A 19,853-nucleotide genomic window follows, 5' to 3' on the forward strand; every position below is an offset into this window, starting at 1 on the left:
GGTGGGACTTGAGGTGAGTAGTGAGGGGATAGGTGAAGGGGCGGTGTGAAGGGAGGGGGTTGTTTAAGTGGGGAGGAGGGCACTGGCAAAAGAGTTGGCGGGTAGGTGGTGTTGGCAAATGCAATGAGCAGGGGAGGAAGCTCCTGGGATTTTATATTGTTGTAACCAGTTCTGTGACTTCATGGTAAAGGTCAGGTAACTAACTAACTAACTAACTAACTAAGTAAATTATTTAATTAATTAATTTGAAAGCTGGTTCTCGTGGTATTTGGGATACAACATAGAGGATCATGAGTAAAAGCAAATGAGACCACAGTCAGGAATTTAGACTGTAGTGGGAAGCAAAAACTTCTCACATTAGGATCTGGGAAAGGTGAACATGTAAGAACCAGTTGTGATGCTTGCTTTCTCCCTCTCATTCCTCAGCAGCACTTTGGTGCTGCAGAGTTGGGGATTGCCAATTTCCAATTTAAAAAAAAAATCTGGTACCAGGATAAGATCAGTAGGAGGCACACAAGGGTGAAGTCCAGTTGGGCTCCAGCGGTAGCAGAGCTCACAGCAAGGCTGGGCTTAAGTTTCAGTGTGTTCAGCCTGATTTTGCAGTCTGTAAGCATAGCAGATGGTGAACTACTTCTCTTTTGCTTTCACCACAGTTTTGCGGTGGGGTGTGTGGGGAACTGATTAGAACTCCCTTACTCCAGTTTAATGGCAGACATCTTCCCCTCCCATAGAATGTCTGAACAGAAGGGAAAATTACAGCTGCCACAGAAACATGGCTGCCAGCGAGGGCCTCTGAGAGAAGCAACTTTCCAGTGCTGATCACCTGTTAGATGAAATTGACTGGGGAAGAATGCAAAGGCCACATTGAAGCATTTCCTACCTGCATTAAAGACTGAGCTGGTTATCCCCCCTCTGAACATCATTTCTGCCTTTTTCATAACATATGTAATCATTAAATGCACAGAATATTACTCACAAGCCATATACACACATTAAAACACTGGCTAATTACTTTATGGTACAGTTATAGGCAACGTTATTGGAACTCTGTATTGAAATAAAATCCATTTCTGGTGCGTAATCACATTTCTGTCAATTCCTAGTATACCATAAAAGGTTTCCCTGAGGAGTTGGAATGGCTGTATGCAGCTGCAGCTTTTCTTAGAAAACATTTTAAGTATTCTGATAAACATACTGGAAGGTCTTTTGGACAGCACAGGAAATAGCGGGCCAAACGTATCGGTTTATTTATTTATTTTAAGTTAAAGGAAATGCAAATGAAATGGGCCGGCCGTACAAAAAGAAGCATTTTCCCCTTCCATAAAATGGAATGTCTGGGGGGAGGTTTGGAAAGAGCTGAGGGTCAGTGCGAACTATGCAGGCAACCTCTTGTTCTGACAGGACTGTTAGCCTTGATAATGTCACAGAACGAGGGTGGAGAGGGCAAGGCTGTCTCAGTTTCCAAACTTCTCCCAAACTGGCCAAGCCTCCTTGGTTTGAGCTTAGTAAAGAGTTTGAAGCTTGGGACTGCCATCTACTGAGGAAAGAAAAAAGCTGGCCTTGTTCTAGAACTCCCTTGATCCTGCACTGTGTTGTCATTCTTCGCAACTCCTCCAGCACTAAACTTAACAGCAGGATTGCCACGCGATTGAAAAGATCTTAGCTGATTGATGAAATAAAATTTTCATCCATTAATTGATTAAACCTGCTTAGGTTTTGCACATGACTAAAACAAAAGTTGGGGGGGGGAGCACACCCTCTTTGTTCAAATGGAGCTTGTATGTGTCATCACAAACAGACATGTTCTGGGAAGAAACATTCCATCTTGTGTGAGAATGTGAGGGGAGGCCTCTTCTGAGATAGAAAGCTGCTTTGTGCAACACATTCAGGCTGCATTCTGACTGTGTTTCATTCAGTTTTCCTGATGTCTCCTTAGCTGAGCACTCCTGTGTTTTATGTGATCTTTCACATGATGTGAAAAGCAGCTTCTGGAAATCTAGTGGAATTTAGAGCTCATTTCCATGTGAATTGCTTCAAGAAAGATATCCCCATGGAACCCCATTAACCTGGAAAAACACATCATGAGTTTTGTGCTGTAATCTTCCTGCGGTTTTCATGTGATGAAATATGGGGCGGCAATATTCTGGCCTACAGTTCTTTCCTGTCATTTTAATGAGCAAATCATGCAGGGTGCAGAAGCATTTGTGCACATAAAGAGTGGTGATATGTCCAACGGTGCCCACAGTTGTGTCACACCACACCCACGAGTGTGAATGAAATTTAGTGCAACATTGGCAGTACGTTGATCAAACTGGCACAGTTCCATAATGCAACAGGTACAGTATACAATGTAAAAGGAACATTGGCTAGCAGGACACAAGCAGTAGCATTAAAAACAGGAAAATAAACACAATAATAAGCCCTAAATCTTACAGTGGATGCTTAGCACCTCTTACTCTGGAATATAAGTATAATGGAGAAAATTCTGCATGAATTTCAACAGGGATTAAAAACTCCAGGCACTTTTTATATGATTTGGCATTCCTTTATGACATACACAGCGGAACCATCATTTTCAAGACAACATTCGTCACAAGCAATGCTATTTTTCTAGAAAAAGAGGTACCTAAACTCAACTTGTTCTCTTATAATGGCAATGGTGCCCACCTGAGAAGTGCCAGAACTGAGTTCTGGTGAGTTCTAGCTGAAAAAAAGCCCTTGTCACAAGCCTGACAAATCTGGAACTATACTTGATGAACTGCTAAAATTGATAGTCTTTACTTGTACTTGTTTTTTTTAACTCATGTGCAACTACTCATTCCACATGCTTATTTTATAATTTTGTTTTTCATCTTTTATTTTTTTGTCTGCTGTTATAATTGTTTTCTCTGTTTTAGATACATTATAACATAAAATAAGAAACTTTACCAAAAAAAAAAAAAAGGCATGGAAAGATCAAGCAGAAGAATCATAAGAGTCATCCATCAGTGTCCAAGATCTATTCAGTATGAAAACCAAGTCACAAAAAAGTAATAGATGCATTACTTAAAAAAAAAAAATCCAAGAGAGCAAATCACAAAAGCCAACCCTGCAAATGGTGTAGATAATTCAAGAAACAACCAGAGAAAATAGTTCATGACTAAATCCAAACAACTCATTTAGAGGAAGCAGGTCTCGCTTCAGAATAATATAAGCATATTTCCCCCTCTGCAAGTACCATCCTGGCATTCAAAAGACAGACTCATAACATATAGTAGATAAAAGTTAATGTGCACAAAAATAACAGTTGAGACATTTACGGAGAAAACTATGCTTTTTGATTAACAACAGTAGCATTTTGTTGACATGACAGTAAAAGTGGCTCAACAAGAGAACTGCCAATTAAGACCTCAATTTTCCAGGTCCAGTGTGCTAAATCAGCATCTTTGTCAGCATATACACACACCAGCTCTTGACACTGGCTGCAAAATAAATAAATAAATAAAAGGGGTTCCCTCATCTGCTGATACCTTAGTTATAGTTGTTCTTCGAATAGGAGAATAATATAATTTTTGAACAAAAGGTGTGCTGGCTCATGACAATTTGAGCTATGCGGCTCATGACAATTTGAGCTATGCAAAACCACAGGGTTTAAGCTAGCTGGTTCAAGCTAGTTACCCAGACAAAATCCACTTGTATGGTTAAAAGTCAGCTGTTCTTTTAAACTTGAATTAGCATTATTTTTAGAATATTAGCTTTACTTTTAAGGTGTTTTTTTTGTTTAACACAGAAACTGTTCCAAGCACCATGCACGCACCATTAGGCTTCAAAAGCTGCAATTCTCGTGACTGTGTGTGAGGTTTGTTTGTTTGCTTGCTTGCTTATTTCTGTCCTGTCTTATATGCATCCTAATCTTTTCCAAGCCACACCCACTGACCTTGGAGGGAGAGATGGTCAGTCAGGCATTGGGGGTTCTGAGCCATATAAGGATTTAAAGGTTAAAACCATCACTCCAAACTGGGCTCAGAAACATAATGGCAACCAGGGTAATTGTGCCAGAACGGGTGCCATTTGGACAGAACTGCCTAATTCCTGCCAGCAATTCTGCACCAGATGCACTTTCTGAATCGTATTCAAAAGCAACCCCACATTGCAGCAATATAACCTAGAGGTTACTAGAGTACAGACCGCTGAACCCAAGTTACCTCTGTCTATAGGTAGAGAAGTGACTGAGCCATTAGCAAAAGCTGGTCGGAGGCACAATGTTCCACTGAAGTGACCTGTGCCTCAAGCAACAGTAACAGATCCAGGACAACCCTCAAGCTACGGACCTGCGCCTTTTAAAATTGAAAATACAGGGCAGGTATGTAATGACCTCTCCAGTCTGTGGTGATATTTTGTTGCTTGCTGCACCATGATGTGACAACTGCAAATTCTTTGCACATTTTCTTCTGACACACTGACAGCAGCTTTGCTTTTCTGACAAGAATTGTGGTAAACTCCTCATCTTTATTTTATCTGTCAGTACTGTTAAATGCCCTGGATAACATGTCTGCTGCTACCAGGACATTTTCTTGTCTAATATTCAATGGTTCAAGTCTTGCAGCAGAGGTTGGAAAAAGAACATAATGTCTGAATCCTGGGAGAGACAGGTACCAGCACTTGCTGAACAATATGTTGCTAGGGCCCTGTGCTCAGTTTCTGCCTTCTACTGGCCTTCTACAGATGGACAGACCGAGCATTTTACAGCCACAGACCAAGGCCAGAGCTTCCTTTTCTGTCTGTACACATCGAAGCTCTTTTTATGAGGGAGTCTTTAAGCATATGCCATTGGTTTCCAAGAACCATTGTACTTCTCCAAATATCACTGCTCCAATTCTCTTTTTGGAGTCATCCATTGACAATCTGGTTTATGTTATGTTCCACACACAGTAGTTTAGTACATGACCTGCTTTGATTAACTGCTTCAGCTTTAAAAAAAAAAATCAGTGCAAAAACATTCACAGTTTCCCAATAAGGCTCACAGGCTGACTGGGTGAGCATAAAGATTAGGTATGAAATTTGCAGCAAAATTCACCATTCCTAAAAATGTGTTCTGAGAATACCCAGCTCAAGGAGGACAAAGGGCCAGTAGTTTAATTCTTTATTGACAAAGCACAAACTTACAGTAGATTCTAAGGTGCACTAAACACACAAACACACTTCTGGCAACTAAGCAGCTGCTATTCCCTTCCCAGGCTTGCGCTCTGAGCTGGACAGTTGGAGCAACAGTGTAAACACGCCTCCACCCAAACTTAAGTTCCCGTGTCTGACGGGGCACACACAAGCAAACCTGTGACTTCACCCACATGGAAGGTACAATTGTGCTTGCCTCTTCAAGCCCTTCCTGGTCCTGGGAGACAGTGGGAAAAGGGGTGGAGGGGATTCGACTAGCCTGATTCTCCCAGGAACTGTCTACTTCTTTGTCTCCACTTTCTGGGACACTTCCCTTTCCTCCAGCTCTGGCTCCTGCCTCGTGAGAGGCACAAAACTCCACCAATCACTGATTCCTTCCGCTGGATCAGCTAGAACATCCCTGCCTCCACCACACACTCCTCAGAGCCCTGCCAGTCCCTGACAAAATGCTTGTAATGCCTTCTCATCTTCTCAAGGTGATATTTTTGAGACATCCTGTATTTGCCAACATGCATCTTCTCCATCTCAGATTTTTAATGTGAGCCAAAAATAAATTTAGGGAGCTTGTACTGTTTTGAAGCAGGAATTAAAAGCTCTCCAACCCTTGGTTGAGAGAAATGTGGGTGGTGGTGGTGGTTTGGTAATGAATAAAATATAAACCAGAACAAGCCTGTCCAGAACTACAACAATTGCACCCATGCACAGATGGCAAGCCACTTCAAAATGCCTGGTACCCACTCTTTTACCACGCACTCCTATATTCCCTCCTAAAAAGTACAGTGGTGCCTCGCAAGACGAAATTAATTCGTTCCGCGAGTCTTTTCGTCTTGCGCGGTTTTTCGTCTTGCGAAGCACGGTCGGTCGCAACTGCACCGCTTCAAGCGGTTTTAAGAAAAAAGGAAACAAACTCGCAAGATGTTTTCGTCTTGCGAAGCAAGCCCATAGGGAAAATCGTCTTGCAAAGCAACTCAAAAAATGAAAATCTCTTTCGTCTTGCGAGTTTTTCGTCTTCCGAGGCATTCGTCTTGCGAGGTACCACTGTACATGGAAATAACTCATGAGCAGTAGAATGGTTCATCATGAGTTACCACCCCCATCATTCTGCCCGGACACTGAGGTCCAGCGCCGAAGGTCTTCTGGCGGTTCCCTCACTGCGAGAAGCAAAACTACAAGGAACCAGGTAGAGGGCCTTTTCGGTACTGGCGCCCGCCCTGTGGAACGCCCTCCCATTAGATGTCAAAGAGATAAACAACTACCTGAGATTTAGAAGACATCTGAAGGCAACCTTGTTTAGGGAAGTTTTTAATGTGTGACATTTTAATGTATTTTTAATCTTTGTTGGAAGCCGCCCACAGTGGCTGGGGAGGCCCAGCCAGAAGGGTGGGGTACAAATAAATTATTATTATTATTATTACTATGACGGTTCCCATTTTGCTCCTTTCCTGTCATGTCTGGGAGCAACAATCCCTTGTTTAGTGTTACATCAGATGTGATGCTAAACCAGGGATCGTGGTTTGTGGCTCCTCTTTGTGCAGGGGGGAGAGCAAAGTGGGAGCAACCTCTGCATTCACAACAAACAACTGACTATAGTTTAGTGTGACATGTGAACTAAATATAATAACAATGAGTGACCTACCTGCTTTTTCTCTGTTCAACTCCTGAGACAGCATCTGCAAGAAAGAATTACGTTTCTTAGTCGGCAAAACATTTTGTTTCCTTTCGAAATAGCAGAGGCACCCAAAGTAAAAGAGGATATTAAATTCTGAGATATCACCATCGTTGTCTGACCGACTCTAATGCTGCGAAACAACAGGTACTGATAATGATTTTTTGTGAACTCACAGATGGCTGCCAAAAAAGGTTTTAATTAAGGGCTCGACCTATAGTTGTAAACAGATATTTACTCATATAAAATATTTATGTCCCTTTTTTCCTTCGGGCTGCTGAGATCCCTAAGGTGGCTAACACCACAAACAGTTTAAAACTCTAATATAATGCTAAAAAACCGAAACAAAGACAGTGTGTCAGATAAAAAAAAGAGCAAACTTTAAAATGCTGAGGGACAATACAGTTGAATATTGTGAGGCAGACAGTATATACAAGCATACAGGTGAAATGGCTAAAGCTCATGTGTGTGGAATTTGGTGATGTTAGTTCTTCCAATAACACAGCGTTCTCAATGTCTCCTTATGTAGGTAAATCCCTGAGCACTCAAAACATTTGATGCTAGCGCCTGAGAACACTAACCTTTTTGTCCGTTCATGGGGCTGGCACCTATAATATCTGGTGCCTAGGAATGTGAAACATTACTCAAGTATTAGGGGCTCTGATTTTTTATTTTTTATTTTAAATCAAGTTGTCTTCTCTGAATGATTTACTGCACATTAGGCACACTCGTTTTTATGGTCTACTCTACAATATTTGAGTGATGTGGCTAATGGACTTCCATAGTGCCCAGTGGTATTTTTCCAGAAAAAGAGGTGCCAGAACTCACCATGAACACCTCCCTTGTTCTCTTAGAATGGCAATGGCGTCCACCAGAGAGATGCAGGAACTGAGCTTCGGTGAGTTCTGGCTGAGAAAAAGCCCTGATAGTTCCATCAGTAAACTGCTGGGGTTTTATTTTGTCATAATAAGGCTTGTGATTTTAAAATTTCCATGGAAATAATGACACAGAACAAGCAGTTTTGAAATTACATAAATATGTGCCACAGTTGTCTTAGTTCTCTTTGAGCGTGTGTCAGCCCCCATCATCCAGCTCTGCCTCCTACGATTTCTGGTTCTTTTTGTGAAATTGTACCAACAAAAAATACAGTTATGTCTCTTGACCAATTCCAAATGGGAACACAAAACCTGACAGATGAAAAGTAATTTATAGAAATAATGTCTTATAGGAAATGGCACTCGTGGAACACTAGGACAGCAATTTATCTAAGCTGAATGGAAAGCATCAGCCTGAGCCATAGAAACTATGAATGAGCATGACCCCAATTGTGTGGGGGAAAACCTGACAGCATCTGCAAATATGACTAATAATGGCGCACACAAGAATTTAGATTTAGTGCTTTTACAGGACGCCTCAAAACAGTACTAAGAGTACCAACAGCATTAAATATATTATTATATTGCAATAATATGTTTATTTAAAGGTAAAGGAACCCTTGACCATTATGTCCAGTTGCGGATGACTCTGGGGTTGCAGCGCACATCTCGCTTTACTGGCCGAGGGAGCCGGCATACAGCTTCCGGGTCATGTGGCCAGCATGACTAAGCCGCTTCTGGTGAACCAGAGCAGTGCATGAAAACGCCGTCTACCTTCCTGCCAGAGCGGTACCTATTTATCTATTTGCACTTTGACGTGCTTTCAAACTGCTAGGTGGACAGGAGCAGGGACCGAGCAACGGGAGCTCACCCCATCAAGGGGATTCGAACCGCTGACCTTCTGATCGGCAAGCCCTAAGCTCTGTGGTTTAGACCACAGCGCCATCCGCATCCATATATATGTTTATTTACTCAGAAGCAAATCTCACTGAGTCCAAAAGGTCTTACTTTCAAATAAATGTGTATAGGATTGCACTGTCTAATTTGCTAATGGCAGTTAAAAAAATAAGCAGCAGCCAAGCAAATTTTAAAATACTTAATTCCGTTTTCTTTCTTGCTGATATTTCGAAGCTCTGACCACAGCTGAGTTACTCCTGATTTACCTGAATAAGAAAATAACAGTTGTTTCCTTTAGCTTTGTATAAAATTGTCTCAAGCTAATACTCTTTATTTCCTAGGTTTGCCAAAGTCTGAGTACCAAACCTCTGGTTGCCAACCTGGTGCCCATGACATCAGTGGTGCCCTTGAATTCCGCTGGTGCCCACAAAGCCTCTAAGTACATAGAGCCAAAGGAGAAAGCTGGAAGAGCAGTTTTCTCTTTTCAAGACCCCCTGAGCAGTGATTGGGAAAGTGATTGAGTTAGGCAGAGACGGAAGTGACCTGGGAGACTGTTTGTGGAACAGAGCAGCCAGAGGGAGAAAGTAGGGTGCCACAGGATTCGGAAGGAGGCATGCATATAAGTTGAATCCCATAAAACTGAACCTCTTGAAATTGCATCATTTAAAATGGGTCCTCTCCCGCCAACCTCAAATCACAGAACTGTAAAAATCACAGATCCAGAGCTTTCCAGATGCCTGCAGATGAGTTGTGCGATTTGTTGATGGTTTGGTTGTCATCCCATGTAAAAATCATTACCAGGCGTGCTTTCGAATGATGTTTTTGTGGTGCTGTCAAGTAGAACACCTATGATTCTGCCCACCTCTGTGCAGTCTACTAATATAAGCTTTTATTTGACAGCAGTTTTAGGATGTATAATCATGCAAATTCCAGAGGATCTGTTGTAATTCTACTAGATTCCACTTTTACCCAAACCTCATAGAAAAGCAAAGTGTGCGTGCTTTCTTGATGTCTCTCATGGGTGTGTAATGAGGAGGAGATGGGGGCCATGGCATTCTTTCAATATATTATTATTATTATTATTATTATTATTATTATTATTATTATTATTTTATATAAAAAAGGTACCCCTGCCCGTTCGGACCAGTCTTGACAGACTCTAGGGTTGTGCGCCCATCTCACTCAAGAGGCCGGGGGCCAGCGCTGTCCGGAGACACTTCCGGGTCACGTGGCCAGCGTGACAAAGCTGCATCTGGCAAGCCAGCGCAGCACACGGAACGCTGTTTACCTTCCCGCCAGTAAGCGGTCCCTATTTATCTACTTGCACCCGGAGGTGCTTTCGAACTGCTAGGTTGGCAGGCGCTGGGACCGAGCAGCGGGAGCGCACCCCGCCACGGGGATTCGAACCGCCGACCTTTCGATTGGCAAGCCCTAAGCGCTGAGGCTTTTACCCACAGCGCCACCCGCCAATCCCATTAATTTATATACTGCCCTATAAAATATATGATACAGTGGTACCTTGGGTTAAGTACTTAATTCGTTCTGGAGGTCTGTTCTTAACCTGAAACTGTTCTTAACCTGAAGCACCACTTTAGCTAATGGGGCCTCCTGCTGCTGCCATGCCACCAGAGCACGATTTCTGTTCTCATCCTGAAGCAAAGTTCTTAACCCAAGGTACTATATCTGGGTTAGCGGAGTCTGTAACCTGAAGCGTATGTAACCTGAGGTACCACTGTATATATCGACATATAATCAAAATATATAATCATATATCATCAGAAATATAAAATTCCAGATATTCACACAGGCCCTAAAAGGGTGGAAACCCCTGGAACTCATAGGCTTCCCCGTGGCTAACAGCAGTTTTGGGACATGATTTAAATCAGGAAAACACGAGGTTTAATACAGGAGGTGTATCTGACAATTAAGTCTGCCTGACCAGATAGATCTGACACCATCTGGATGAATTAGCGGATAAAGTAGCAATGATTGAAGATATTTGCCTCACATTTTGGTTAAACTCGGTAAGATGCAAAATCGCTACACAAGTTCCTCCTTGCTTTCTTCTTGGTTATCTTGTTTGCAATAGCTGGCATCCCTAGGAATATCAACCTTGCAAAAAGGGTTACCCAAAGAGATTCAGGAAGTCTTTAGTCTGCTTTCAAATGCACCACTTCAATCACCTAAAACCTATATAATCCCACAAAACAATTGAGATGGCCTGTGCGGTGCCTGCCTAGAATAGAAACACTGATGAAAAGCACAGAAGGTCGTTCAGCTTTGCTATATAAGTTCTAAAGCTGTGTTTGTCTGCATTGCAGAGTGCTATAAAAATCATTCACTCGCTCAGTTGCTTCTCCCAGGAGCAAAAGGTACCAGTTCATTTTGGCAATCCTTGCTGCATTTGAAAAGTGTTGGAGGCAATTTAAAAACAATTTCCGAGGGAACATTAGATCCCCACCCCACCCCCAAGTCTGTCCTATGTGAATTAAAAACATGAACCATTCATTTTATTTAAATGGATCTGGCGCAGTTTAGAATGATGTTTGTAAAGCAAATTTAGAGCACTTTGCAAACAAATGATTCAGCATCTCAAATTTTTTTATTTTGCTTTATATGTTGCTAGGTACAATGCACATCTTGAGGCAGGCTTATTGCTGTAGATTTGAAAGATTGGCTTGTATACAAGTCTCTCTCTTTGCACAGATGTGTATAAGACCATCCTTGTCTTTTGATGCATGGTCAAATAAAGAAGCACCTATCAGACTTAATGGCTGTTTGCAGTGCATAGGAAATCAAATGGTGGTTGGTGTCTAGTTGTTCCTTCATAACAATGCCCCTATCTGCCCCCACCTGACATCATATATGACATCAGGTGTTAGACAGGTGGGTGTATTTTGTGGGCAACAGTCTGACAGGTCCAATTGGAACCCCTGCCAGGCCTAATTAAACCAGTCCCCACCCCCTGGTTTATGTATATGGAGAATCTGAAAGATAAGGGTTCCTAGTCCTTCCTCTGGCTTTGGGGTCATAGTGTTTCTTTCAGCACTGAATCAAGATCTGATCTGTAAAATGAAAACACTTGCGTGACTTTGGCTGCGTAGCCATCTACCAGCTTAAGATGCAGCTTGGTCGTTCTTTTTCTAAATTTGGATAGAGGCTGGTTTGGGGAGAAATGTGTCAAAATGCAGTATTTAATAAGAAATGACAGAAATATGGCTAACTTTGTGCGTACACTGCTTCCCAAACTAGTGCTTGGAGAGCACGGTGTTATGTACTGAAGTTCTCACCCTGGGCCAGCAGAGGGATACTGTAGATAGTTATGCAAATAAGGGATCGAAAGTGACGTTCAGTGATTGCATAGTTTTAGAAAATTGTTACAGTTACGTTGTACTGGAGCTCTATATAAGCAGGCTGACTGAACCCTTCAGTTCTGTTCTGTTCTGGCCTGTGAATAAACAAGAGCTGTTTGAAGAATTGCTGTGTCGTCTGATATGTTCACCCACAACTTAAGACACGGGATGCAGAGTAAAGAGGAGTTCATGTCCTCATGAAACAAAATTCTTTTTGGGAAGGGATAGAGGACTTGTAGGGCAAACAGAGGCTACCATGCCTCTCTGACATACCCCCAAAGTTAAGAACGGATGCTACAAAGCAAAAAGGCTGTTCTAGGGCTAACGTGTTGCACAGTCATCAGCACCCACAGCAGTCTCTGTCCGAGAAAACTTTTGAGTATTTAATGGAGTTTGTGAATCTGATTATATCTAACCAGTTCCAATTGGGTGCTCCATTCTAGTTGGAAGCAGGCAAGGAAGGGTAGTTAAGATGTTTGTATTTTAGTTCTCTCTCCCCCCCCCCATTGATATTCTTGCTTTTCCCATTACCTACATATTGCTCATATGATAATGTATCCCAATATATTTTTATTTTGATGCTAGGCTTCAGAGTCATGAGATACACCTATAACATTAAGAAGAAGAGTCCCTGGATAATTAGATGTGCCTTTGGGTCACTTGATAACATCTGTAACTGAAAACTTGTGCAGATGTTATGCTGTAATGTGCTCATCACACACATGCACCCTGCAAATAAAACATATTATACACAAGCAAAAACAGAACACACACAAAAAAAAATTAAGAAAATTAGGGCATATGGCAGATCATTATGTTATTCCTTCCAAAAAGTGGATGAATAAAGCCTATTGTTTCTTTTTTAAGACATGGAAAGTAAATCAGGTGTTCACGTGTTAACACAACAAACCATTAGCATTGGCCTTAGCAATTTCAGCCTGCTAAAGTTGTCATCAAGTTCCTGGATGCTATCCAACAGTACTCTGGCTTGCTCTTTACAGGGCAAAGGTGTCACGATGTAGCTAGTGTATAAGGAGAGACATGTAAAGAAATGAGACAACATACCTGTCTATAAGTGCTTTTCCTGACATAAAATACAATAACAGACTCTCCAGAAATAACACATAGGGAGGTTCCTTATACCAAGTCAGTATTGGTCCATCTAGCAGAGTTTTGTCTGGAATGACTGGCAGTTTTTTAAAAATAAATATTCCTTTATTTACAACTATACAGGCAGTGTTTAAGGGCAGGGGGCAACGAGTCACTCTTCTAAGGCAGAGGACCTACTACCCCACATCAACATAAGAATCAGGAGAACTATATCCTGTAGAAAAATAATTCTCCCTAAGTCCATTACATTTCAAGGCATTTAGAAAGAGGGCTATCCCTGGGATGCAGGAACTATTAAAATGCCCTTTTATAAAACATTTACAAAGAGGTCAGATGAAGATGAATAATAGATATGCTAATAAGTGGCCAAATCAATGGTTAAATATAGTCAAGGACCAGCAGATGAACTGGCTGATTATGAGTCAAAGAGGAGAGCAGCCAGGATTATTCCCCCACCCACCTCACTCCACGTGAGCAAACGAGAGAGCAGGAATGATGTGCAAACACCTTTAGGATCCCTTTTGCAAACTAGCCTTTTGTCTCTTTCTGACAGCATATCTCTGACAGCCTTACACTTTAGTCTCAATCAGTGCCAAATGAACAATGGAGAGCCTTACACTTTAGTCTCATAATCTCAGTGCTATATGAAGACGCCTGTCAAGAGCATCCTGTATCACAGCACTGAAAACAGCTGCAGAGGTACAGTGCAGTGGTGCTACACTTTTGCATTGCAGCTTTCTGCAGAACAAATGACATGTTGAACAGTACATGACTGTCTGCAATGAATACGGCTGCCAAGGAGAGCTCTTGTGTTTTTAAGAACTTCCTGGCTTGAAGAAATTAAGCAGGTGACGGTTTTCCTTGTCTGTTCACCAGGAAACGCTCCTCACTTACCACATTTCTGCAATACAGACAGCAGTAAAGGCATGGGGGGGGGGAGATCTTCCTGAAAATAAATGCAACCCCATGGGTGCATGGAGTCCATAGTATTCAACATCTTGTTACCTCCATTTTTCCAGGAAAGAAAGGATGCTTAACTTCTACCACAGCTTCCTTGGCAGCTTGCCTCATAAAGGAAAAAGCTTGTCCATAGTTTTGAAGTCATATAATTTTAGAGCTGAAGGGACAACAAGGGTCATCTAGTCCAACCCCCAGCAATAAAGGAATATTTTGCTCAATGTGGGGCTAAAACCTGCGACCCTGAGATTAAGAGTTCTCCAATGATTTTTCCAGGGTGCAGGTGGTGCTGTGGTCTAAACCACTGAGCCTCTTGGGCTTGCCGATCAGAAGGTTGGCGGTTCAAATCCCCACGGTGGGGTGAGCTCCCGTTGCTCAGTCCCAGCTCCTGCCAACCTAGCAGTTTGAAAACATGTCAAAGTGCAAGTAGATAAATAGGTACCACTCTGGCGGGAAGGTAAACGGCGTTTCCGTGCGCTGCTCTGGTTTCGCCAGAAGCGGCTTAGTCATGCTGGCCACATGACCCGGAAAAACTCAGCTCCCTTGGCCAGTAAAGTGAGATGAGTGCCGCATCCCCAGAGTCGTTCGTGACTGGACTTAACTATCAGGGGTCCTTTACCTTTTTAAAATGATTGTTCCCAGAAAGCTGAAGACAGATAATGTTTTCAGCACCCATGGGATACTTGTGGCCCTCCAGATATTGCTGGACTACTTAGAGTTGGAAGGGACCCCGTGGATTATCTAATCCAACCCCCCTGCAATGCAGAAATATGCAACTTTACAGGGACCAAACCTGTGACCTTGGCATTATCAGCACCATGTTCTAACCAACTGAACTGACACCTTATCATCTTCCTGAGCTGGCTGGGTCTGATGGCTGCCACAAGCTCCTCACCCCTGATTTTCAAAGTTACTTCCCGCTAACAACTGGTGTATGTATGTGTGTAGCAGCCAAATTCAGAAATAAATAGTCTGGTACAACTGCTGGTTGAGACAATAAAGCAACTTTATTACTTAAAACAAAAACTGTTCTTAGTACAAGCTGACATGCGGCCATCATGGAGCCATGAGGTTAACAAAAGGAATATCTAACACTGACTGACTGGAAGAGGAGGAGGATGGAAGCAAAGCTTGCGTTTGGAGGGTGGGGAACCCAATCCAACAAAGGTAGTTTCTTAAGAAGGAACCAGCAGGGAAGAATAAAGCGCTTTCCTGTCTATTGCCCCTAACTGGTTCAGGCAACTTATTGCAAGCATTGTTGCTTTACTCCCAACAACCAGTTCAGAGGCTAGAATTTCTATGCTACTCTACTTTGGTAGCCAGATGATACACATAAAGAAGGGAAGTGAGCACTGGTGGTGTGGGAATAAAAGGTCAGCTGCTCCTTTAAACAAAGATGCAAATGTTGGTAGCGGTACTGGAGCGGGGGAGATACACTATGTCCAGTTAAATACATATTTTAAAAGAAATGAATAGCAAGGAGATCTTTAAACGGCAGGATATTATCTGGGGAACTGGTTTGCACTTTTTTATTTATTTTTACAGCACAGTCATAATGTGTTAATGTGTGTACAGTGGTACCTCGGGTTACAGACGCTTCAGGTTACAGACTCCGATAACCCAGAAATAGTACCTCGGGTTAAGAACTTTGCTTCAGGATGAGAACAGAAATCGCGAGGTGGCGGCACAGCAGCAGCAGGAGGCCCCATTAGCTAAAGTGGTGCCTCAGGTTAAGAACAGTTTCAGGTTAAGAACGTACCTCCGAAACGAATTAAGTACGTAACCAGAGGTACTGTATCTAGAAATAATGATCCATCTTTTTTTTTAAAAAAAAAATCAGATATTTCTCTGAGAAAAATGACACAGCCTGCTATGTTCTCTTACACGTTCCTGTCCTTCTGCTGCACTCAACTGCTCACTCTTCACTTCGCTTCATTTCAATTCCCGATTTCTCTTGACAGCTTCTCTAGATTATGACCTTGGCTGCAGTACCCTCTGGTTTGTCTTTTTGATTAAGACGAGTGGCTTGAGCTGAGCTGGAGTTTGGAAGACACCCGGCAGTTACACATGCGAGAGGCAACCTTGCACTACTGTGCTTCTGACCATCTCCAACATGCAACAGCGCCATCTGCATTATGTTCTACATTTGTTGTTCTCCAGGGAATGTCAAAGGAAGACATTGCAAGGCTGATCCAAAACGACTCGTTCATTTTCAGGAAACGGTTTGCAAGCTGCAAAAGGCAGCGCAACTTTAAGAACTTTATGCTCAAGTTTGCCTCTTTTCTCCTCATTCATTTTTCCATGTGTGTTTTTTTTTTATAGAGATTTTAAGCCTGAAGGCAGGCACTGTCTCACTACTAATGCTTTTAAATAACCTTATTAACATTTTCTTTTGGTTTCCTTTTCAGTCCCCACGCCCCAATGATAAACACTTCTAGCAGTGGCATCCCTACATACTTGTATAATGGTATGTTTTGCATGCGCCTATCATAATTTATGTCCTCCTTTTAAAAATTCTCTCTGAAAGAAAAACTTGCTGTTCAAATTGTTTGGGGCAAATGGTAGTTGGTCATCTTCTAAAGATGCACTGTGAGTGTCTTTTTGGGTGGTCAATCAAAGCCATTACCAGTTCTGGGCCTAATTGAGGGAGTAAAGTAAGGTGTTGAACCCAGGGGAGAGACCAGAGAGGATAACGCACACTTTGCATGCAGAAAGTCCAAGGTTTAATCCTTTGCCTCTCCAGTAAAAAAATAATGAACAGGTAGTAGGTAATGGGGAAGACCTTTACCTTCTCTTGAGCTCCTAGGAACTTTTGCATGCAATCCATGTTCTCTATAGATCTTACTCTACCCACCCCCCATATGAATCTGTCTCCAATTTATTACAAGGTACAGATTGTGTGGACTATGTAGAAAAAATGGGTACTCAAGTCTCCATTCAAATCAAAATGTTTTGTATATGCAATCTGTATTGGCTTCTTTTGTCACTTGATAACTGCTAGTATCAGCAGTAGTGACTTCTTCCTAAGCATTCCTTTATTCTGACAACATCTTGTGATTATGTGGGACGCTGCTTACCTCCCCCCCCCCATTTATTCAAGTTGGCACCCATGCTCCGGATCTCACGTGTAGAAGGCACACAAAGAAGGGCCTCAAATGATTACTGCAGAGTCCAGGTCAGTTTCTATGAGGAGAGGCGGTCCTTGAGGTACTGTGGTCCTGAGCCGTTTAAAGCTTAATATGTCAAAAACTGCATTTGGAATTGCACCCAGAAACTAATTGGTAGCTAGTGCAGTTGGACCAGGATCTGTGTAATATACTCAAACTGTCTTGCCCCAGTGAGCAACCTGGCCAATGAATTCTGCACCAGCTGAAGTTTCCGAACCATCTTCAGAGGCAGCCCTGTGTATAACGCAACAGGCATTTGATTGACAGGAAGTTGTGCAGCATCTGCACAAACAAATCTGAATGAAAGCTAAATAACCAGAAGACATCAAATACAAGCTCCATGCAAGCTTTGTACAAACAAATCAGGAAGAATGCTTAATAAACAGGCCATATGTAGAGGCCAGGAATGAAAAACAGCTGTGCCAGTTGTCAAAATCCCTGGATGAAACCCTTTAGCACTGTGCAACACTAAAGGCCAGATTCAACTATCCAGTTCCCAAAAGCATAAATGTGCTTTCCCCCTTCTCCTGCAAATCTGCTCTGGAGGGTCTGGAAAAGTCCGAAACAGAAAATGGGGGAGGAAAGTGGAGATTGCTTGCCCAATGGAATGATCTTATTAGCAGTATGCTGAATTCCACCCTAAAAAGTGTGTTTACTTTTCAATTTATTTATTTTTTGCATGTCACAGTTAATATATTTTTTAAAAAACCACATCACCTGGTTGATATAGAAGATAGTTCTTTAAAAATAAATCGAGGTTTTACTAAAGTTGATGGAAGAGAACAAAACCAAACCTACCAAAATTGAAAAATGCTTTCTCTATTAAGGCTGAGGTTCCAAGCTTCTGAGCACTTTTCAAAATCTAAGAAACTGTTGTATGTACTCAAAATACTGTAATATTGCAGAAAAAAACTAGCAATCTGCAGACCTCCTCCCCTACCCAAAAGCACAGTAAAAAACCCAACTTTTCCCCAAACTAGCAACCCACTCTCAAACAACCTCCCCCCAAAAGCAAAAAACACCAATTTTAAACAAAACAGTTGGGAGGAATAGAGAACTTTGGCAGGTGTCATGGACAGTCACTTACAGACACACTGTTAAGACCATATTCATGGAAGACAATCTTACTTGGCTACAAGTGATTGCTGAGGCGGAGGAGGAGGACCAATTCTACAACTGATGCCACAAAGACAACTAGTAAGAATAAAGTCACATGCATTTAATTGCCAAGATGGAAAAGGGTCAACACAAGATGTCTGAGATCATCAAGAAGAACTTAAGTCTTCCTGGCGAAAAACAGAATTTTTCCTTTCATGCAGAAAACAGGAGATACTATGTGGAAAAGACTGTTTCAGCTTCTATATAGAACACTAACGTCCTTAGGGTCCTTTGTTCTAATAACAAGAGTTAAACAAATAAAGTCAGAGGAAATGAAAAGAGAGAGCATCTGAGAAAACCAAGTTACTGTAAAAGTAAATACAAATAAAATGCCAAGAAGTTGTGGGACGGGGAGTCAGGATTATACTTGTAGTTCCCACGCCAAATCTTCCAACATCAACACTGTGGTTTGGCTGGACATTATCAGGAATGACTTGCCACGCACATTTACATGTCATGACTCACACAAATGCTCCACTTCCGAACCATACTTCCTTTGGCTCCCCAGGCCAGCTGTGTTTTCAATTTGAATTAGTAATGATATCATGCATCTTCAGTTCAGGCTACAGACAATGGTACCCAAGCATCTGATTAAAGCAACTATGAAGCTGCTTTGTTTTTGTTTCTTAAAAGTGACTTTTGTGTCATTAGGATACTTGGCTAAACACAAGTTGAAAATGTTGGCATGATATGTTTTCCAGCCAACCTATTGGCTGTTTCTAAGTTTGTACAGGGCACCCTGGTGCAAATGTCTGGTATCAAAAGCGGCTTGCTTCAGTCCTATGCAGACTGGTCTTACAATCTCCTTTCCCTTCCTCCCCCACAACAAACGCTCTGTGAGGTGAGTGGGGCTGAGAGACTTCAGAGAAGTGTGACTAGCCCAAGGTCACCCAGCAGCTGCATGTGGAGGAGCGGAGACGCGAACCCAGTTCCCCAGATTACGAGTCCACTGCTCTTAATCACTACACCACACTGGCTCTCATAGAGAGGCAACAAGATGCTTCCTTGCCACCACCACCACTCAGGACAAGCGCCAGTCCATCATCCTCCCTGAGTTTGGAAGCAGTGGCACTGGAGGGGGAAATAGGGACATTCCAGGATTAAATCAGAAGCTGGGATGGCTTTCATGATTCTGTCCCTAGAAAATTGGGATACTTGGAGGGTATGCTGTCCGTTCTACTAGCCACTTTGGGCCAGACTTTAGGAGGGTCCACACTACTGAGAAAAGCTTTACCAGACAGCACAGTGAGGATGCAACAGTCAGCAAAGCTTTGCTACCTTCACTGCCACTAGGTAGACTCAGTGTTCGACTGCATTTGACTGGATTTTTCCTACACTCCACGTTCAAGCCTTCTCCCAGCTTGTTTCCTCGCCCTAAGCTCTGGAATATACCAGAGCTGTGTTGATATCTAGTTGCCTTTTTCTGCACTAGCTAGGAAGTGGCCCAGTACCACTCGCTCTGAATTTGGCCTACTAAATACCCCTCTCAGTATGAAAGCTCATTTGATACTGGGAG

The 19,853-nt window shown here is 42.3% G+C and overlaps 1 protein-coding gene across 1 annotated transcript in view; it reads right to left on the reverse strand.

The window, feature by feature from the left end:
* The window catches only part of STARD13 (StAR related lipid transfer domain containing 13), a 194,737-nt gene that overhangs the window by 150,598 nt on the left and 24,286 nt on the right, over positions 1–19,853 (reverse strand). Inside the window, exon 3 of the mRNA XM_053386034.1 lies at positions 6,791–6,824. Coding sequence (XP_053242009.1) covers positions 6,791–6,824 — 34 coding nt within the window. The remainder of the gene's footprint in view (positions 1–6,790; positions 6,825–19,853) is intronic.

Source organism: Podarcis raffonei, chromosome 4 (genome assembly GCF_027172205.1).
Source record: "Podarcis raffonei isolate rPodRaf1 chromosome 4, rPodRaf1.pri, whole genome shotgun sequence".
NCBI lineage: Eukaryota > Metazoa > Chordata > Lepidosauria > Squamata > Lacertidae > Podarcis > Podarcis raffonei.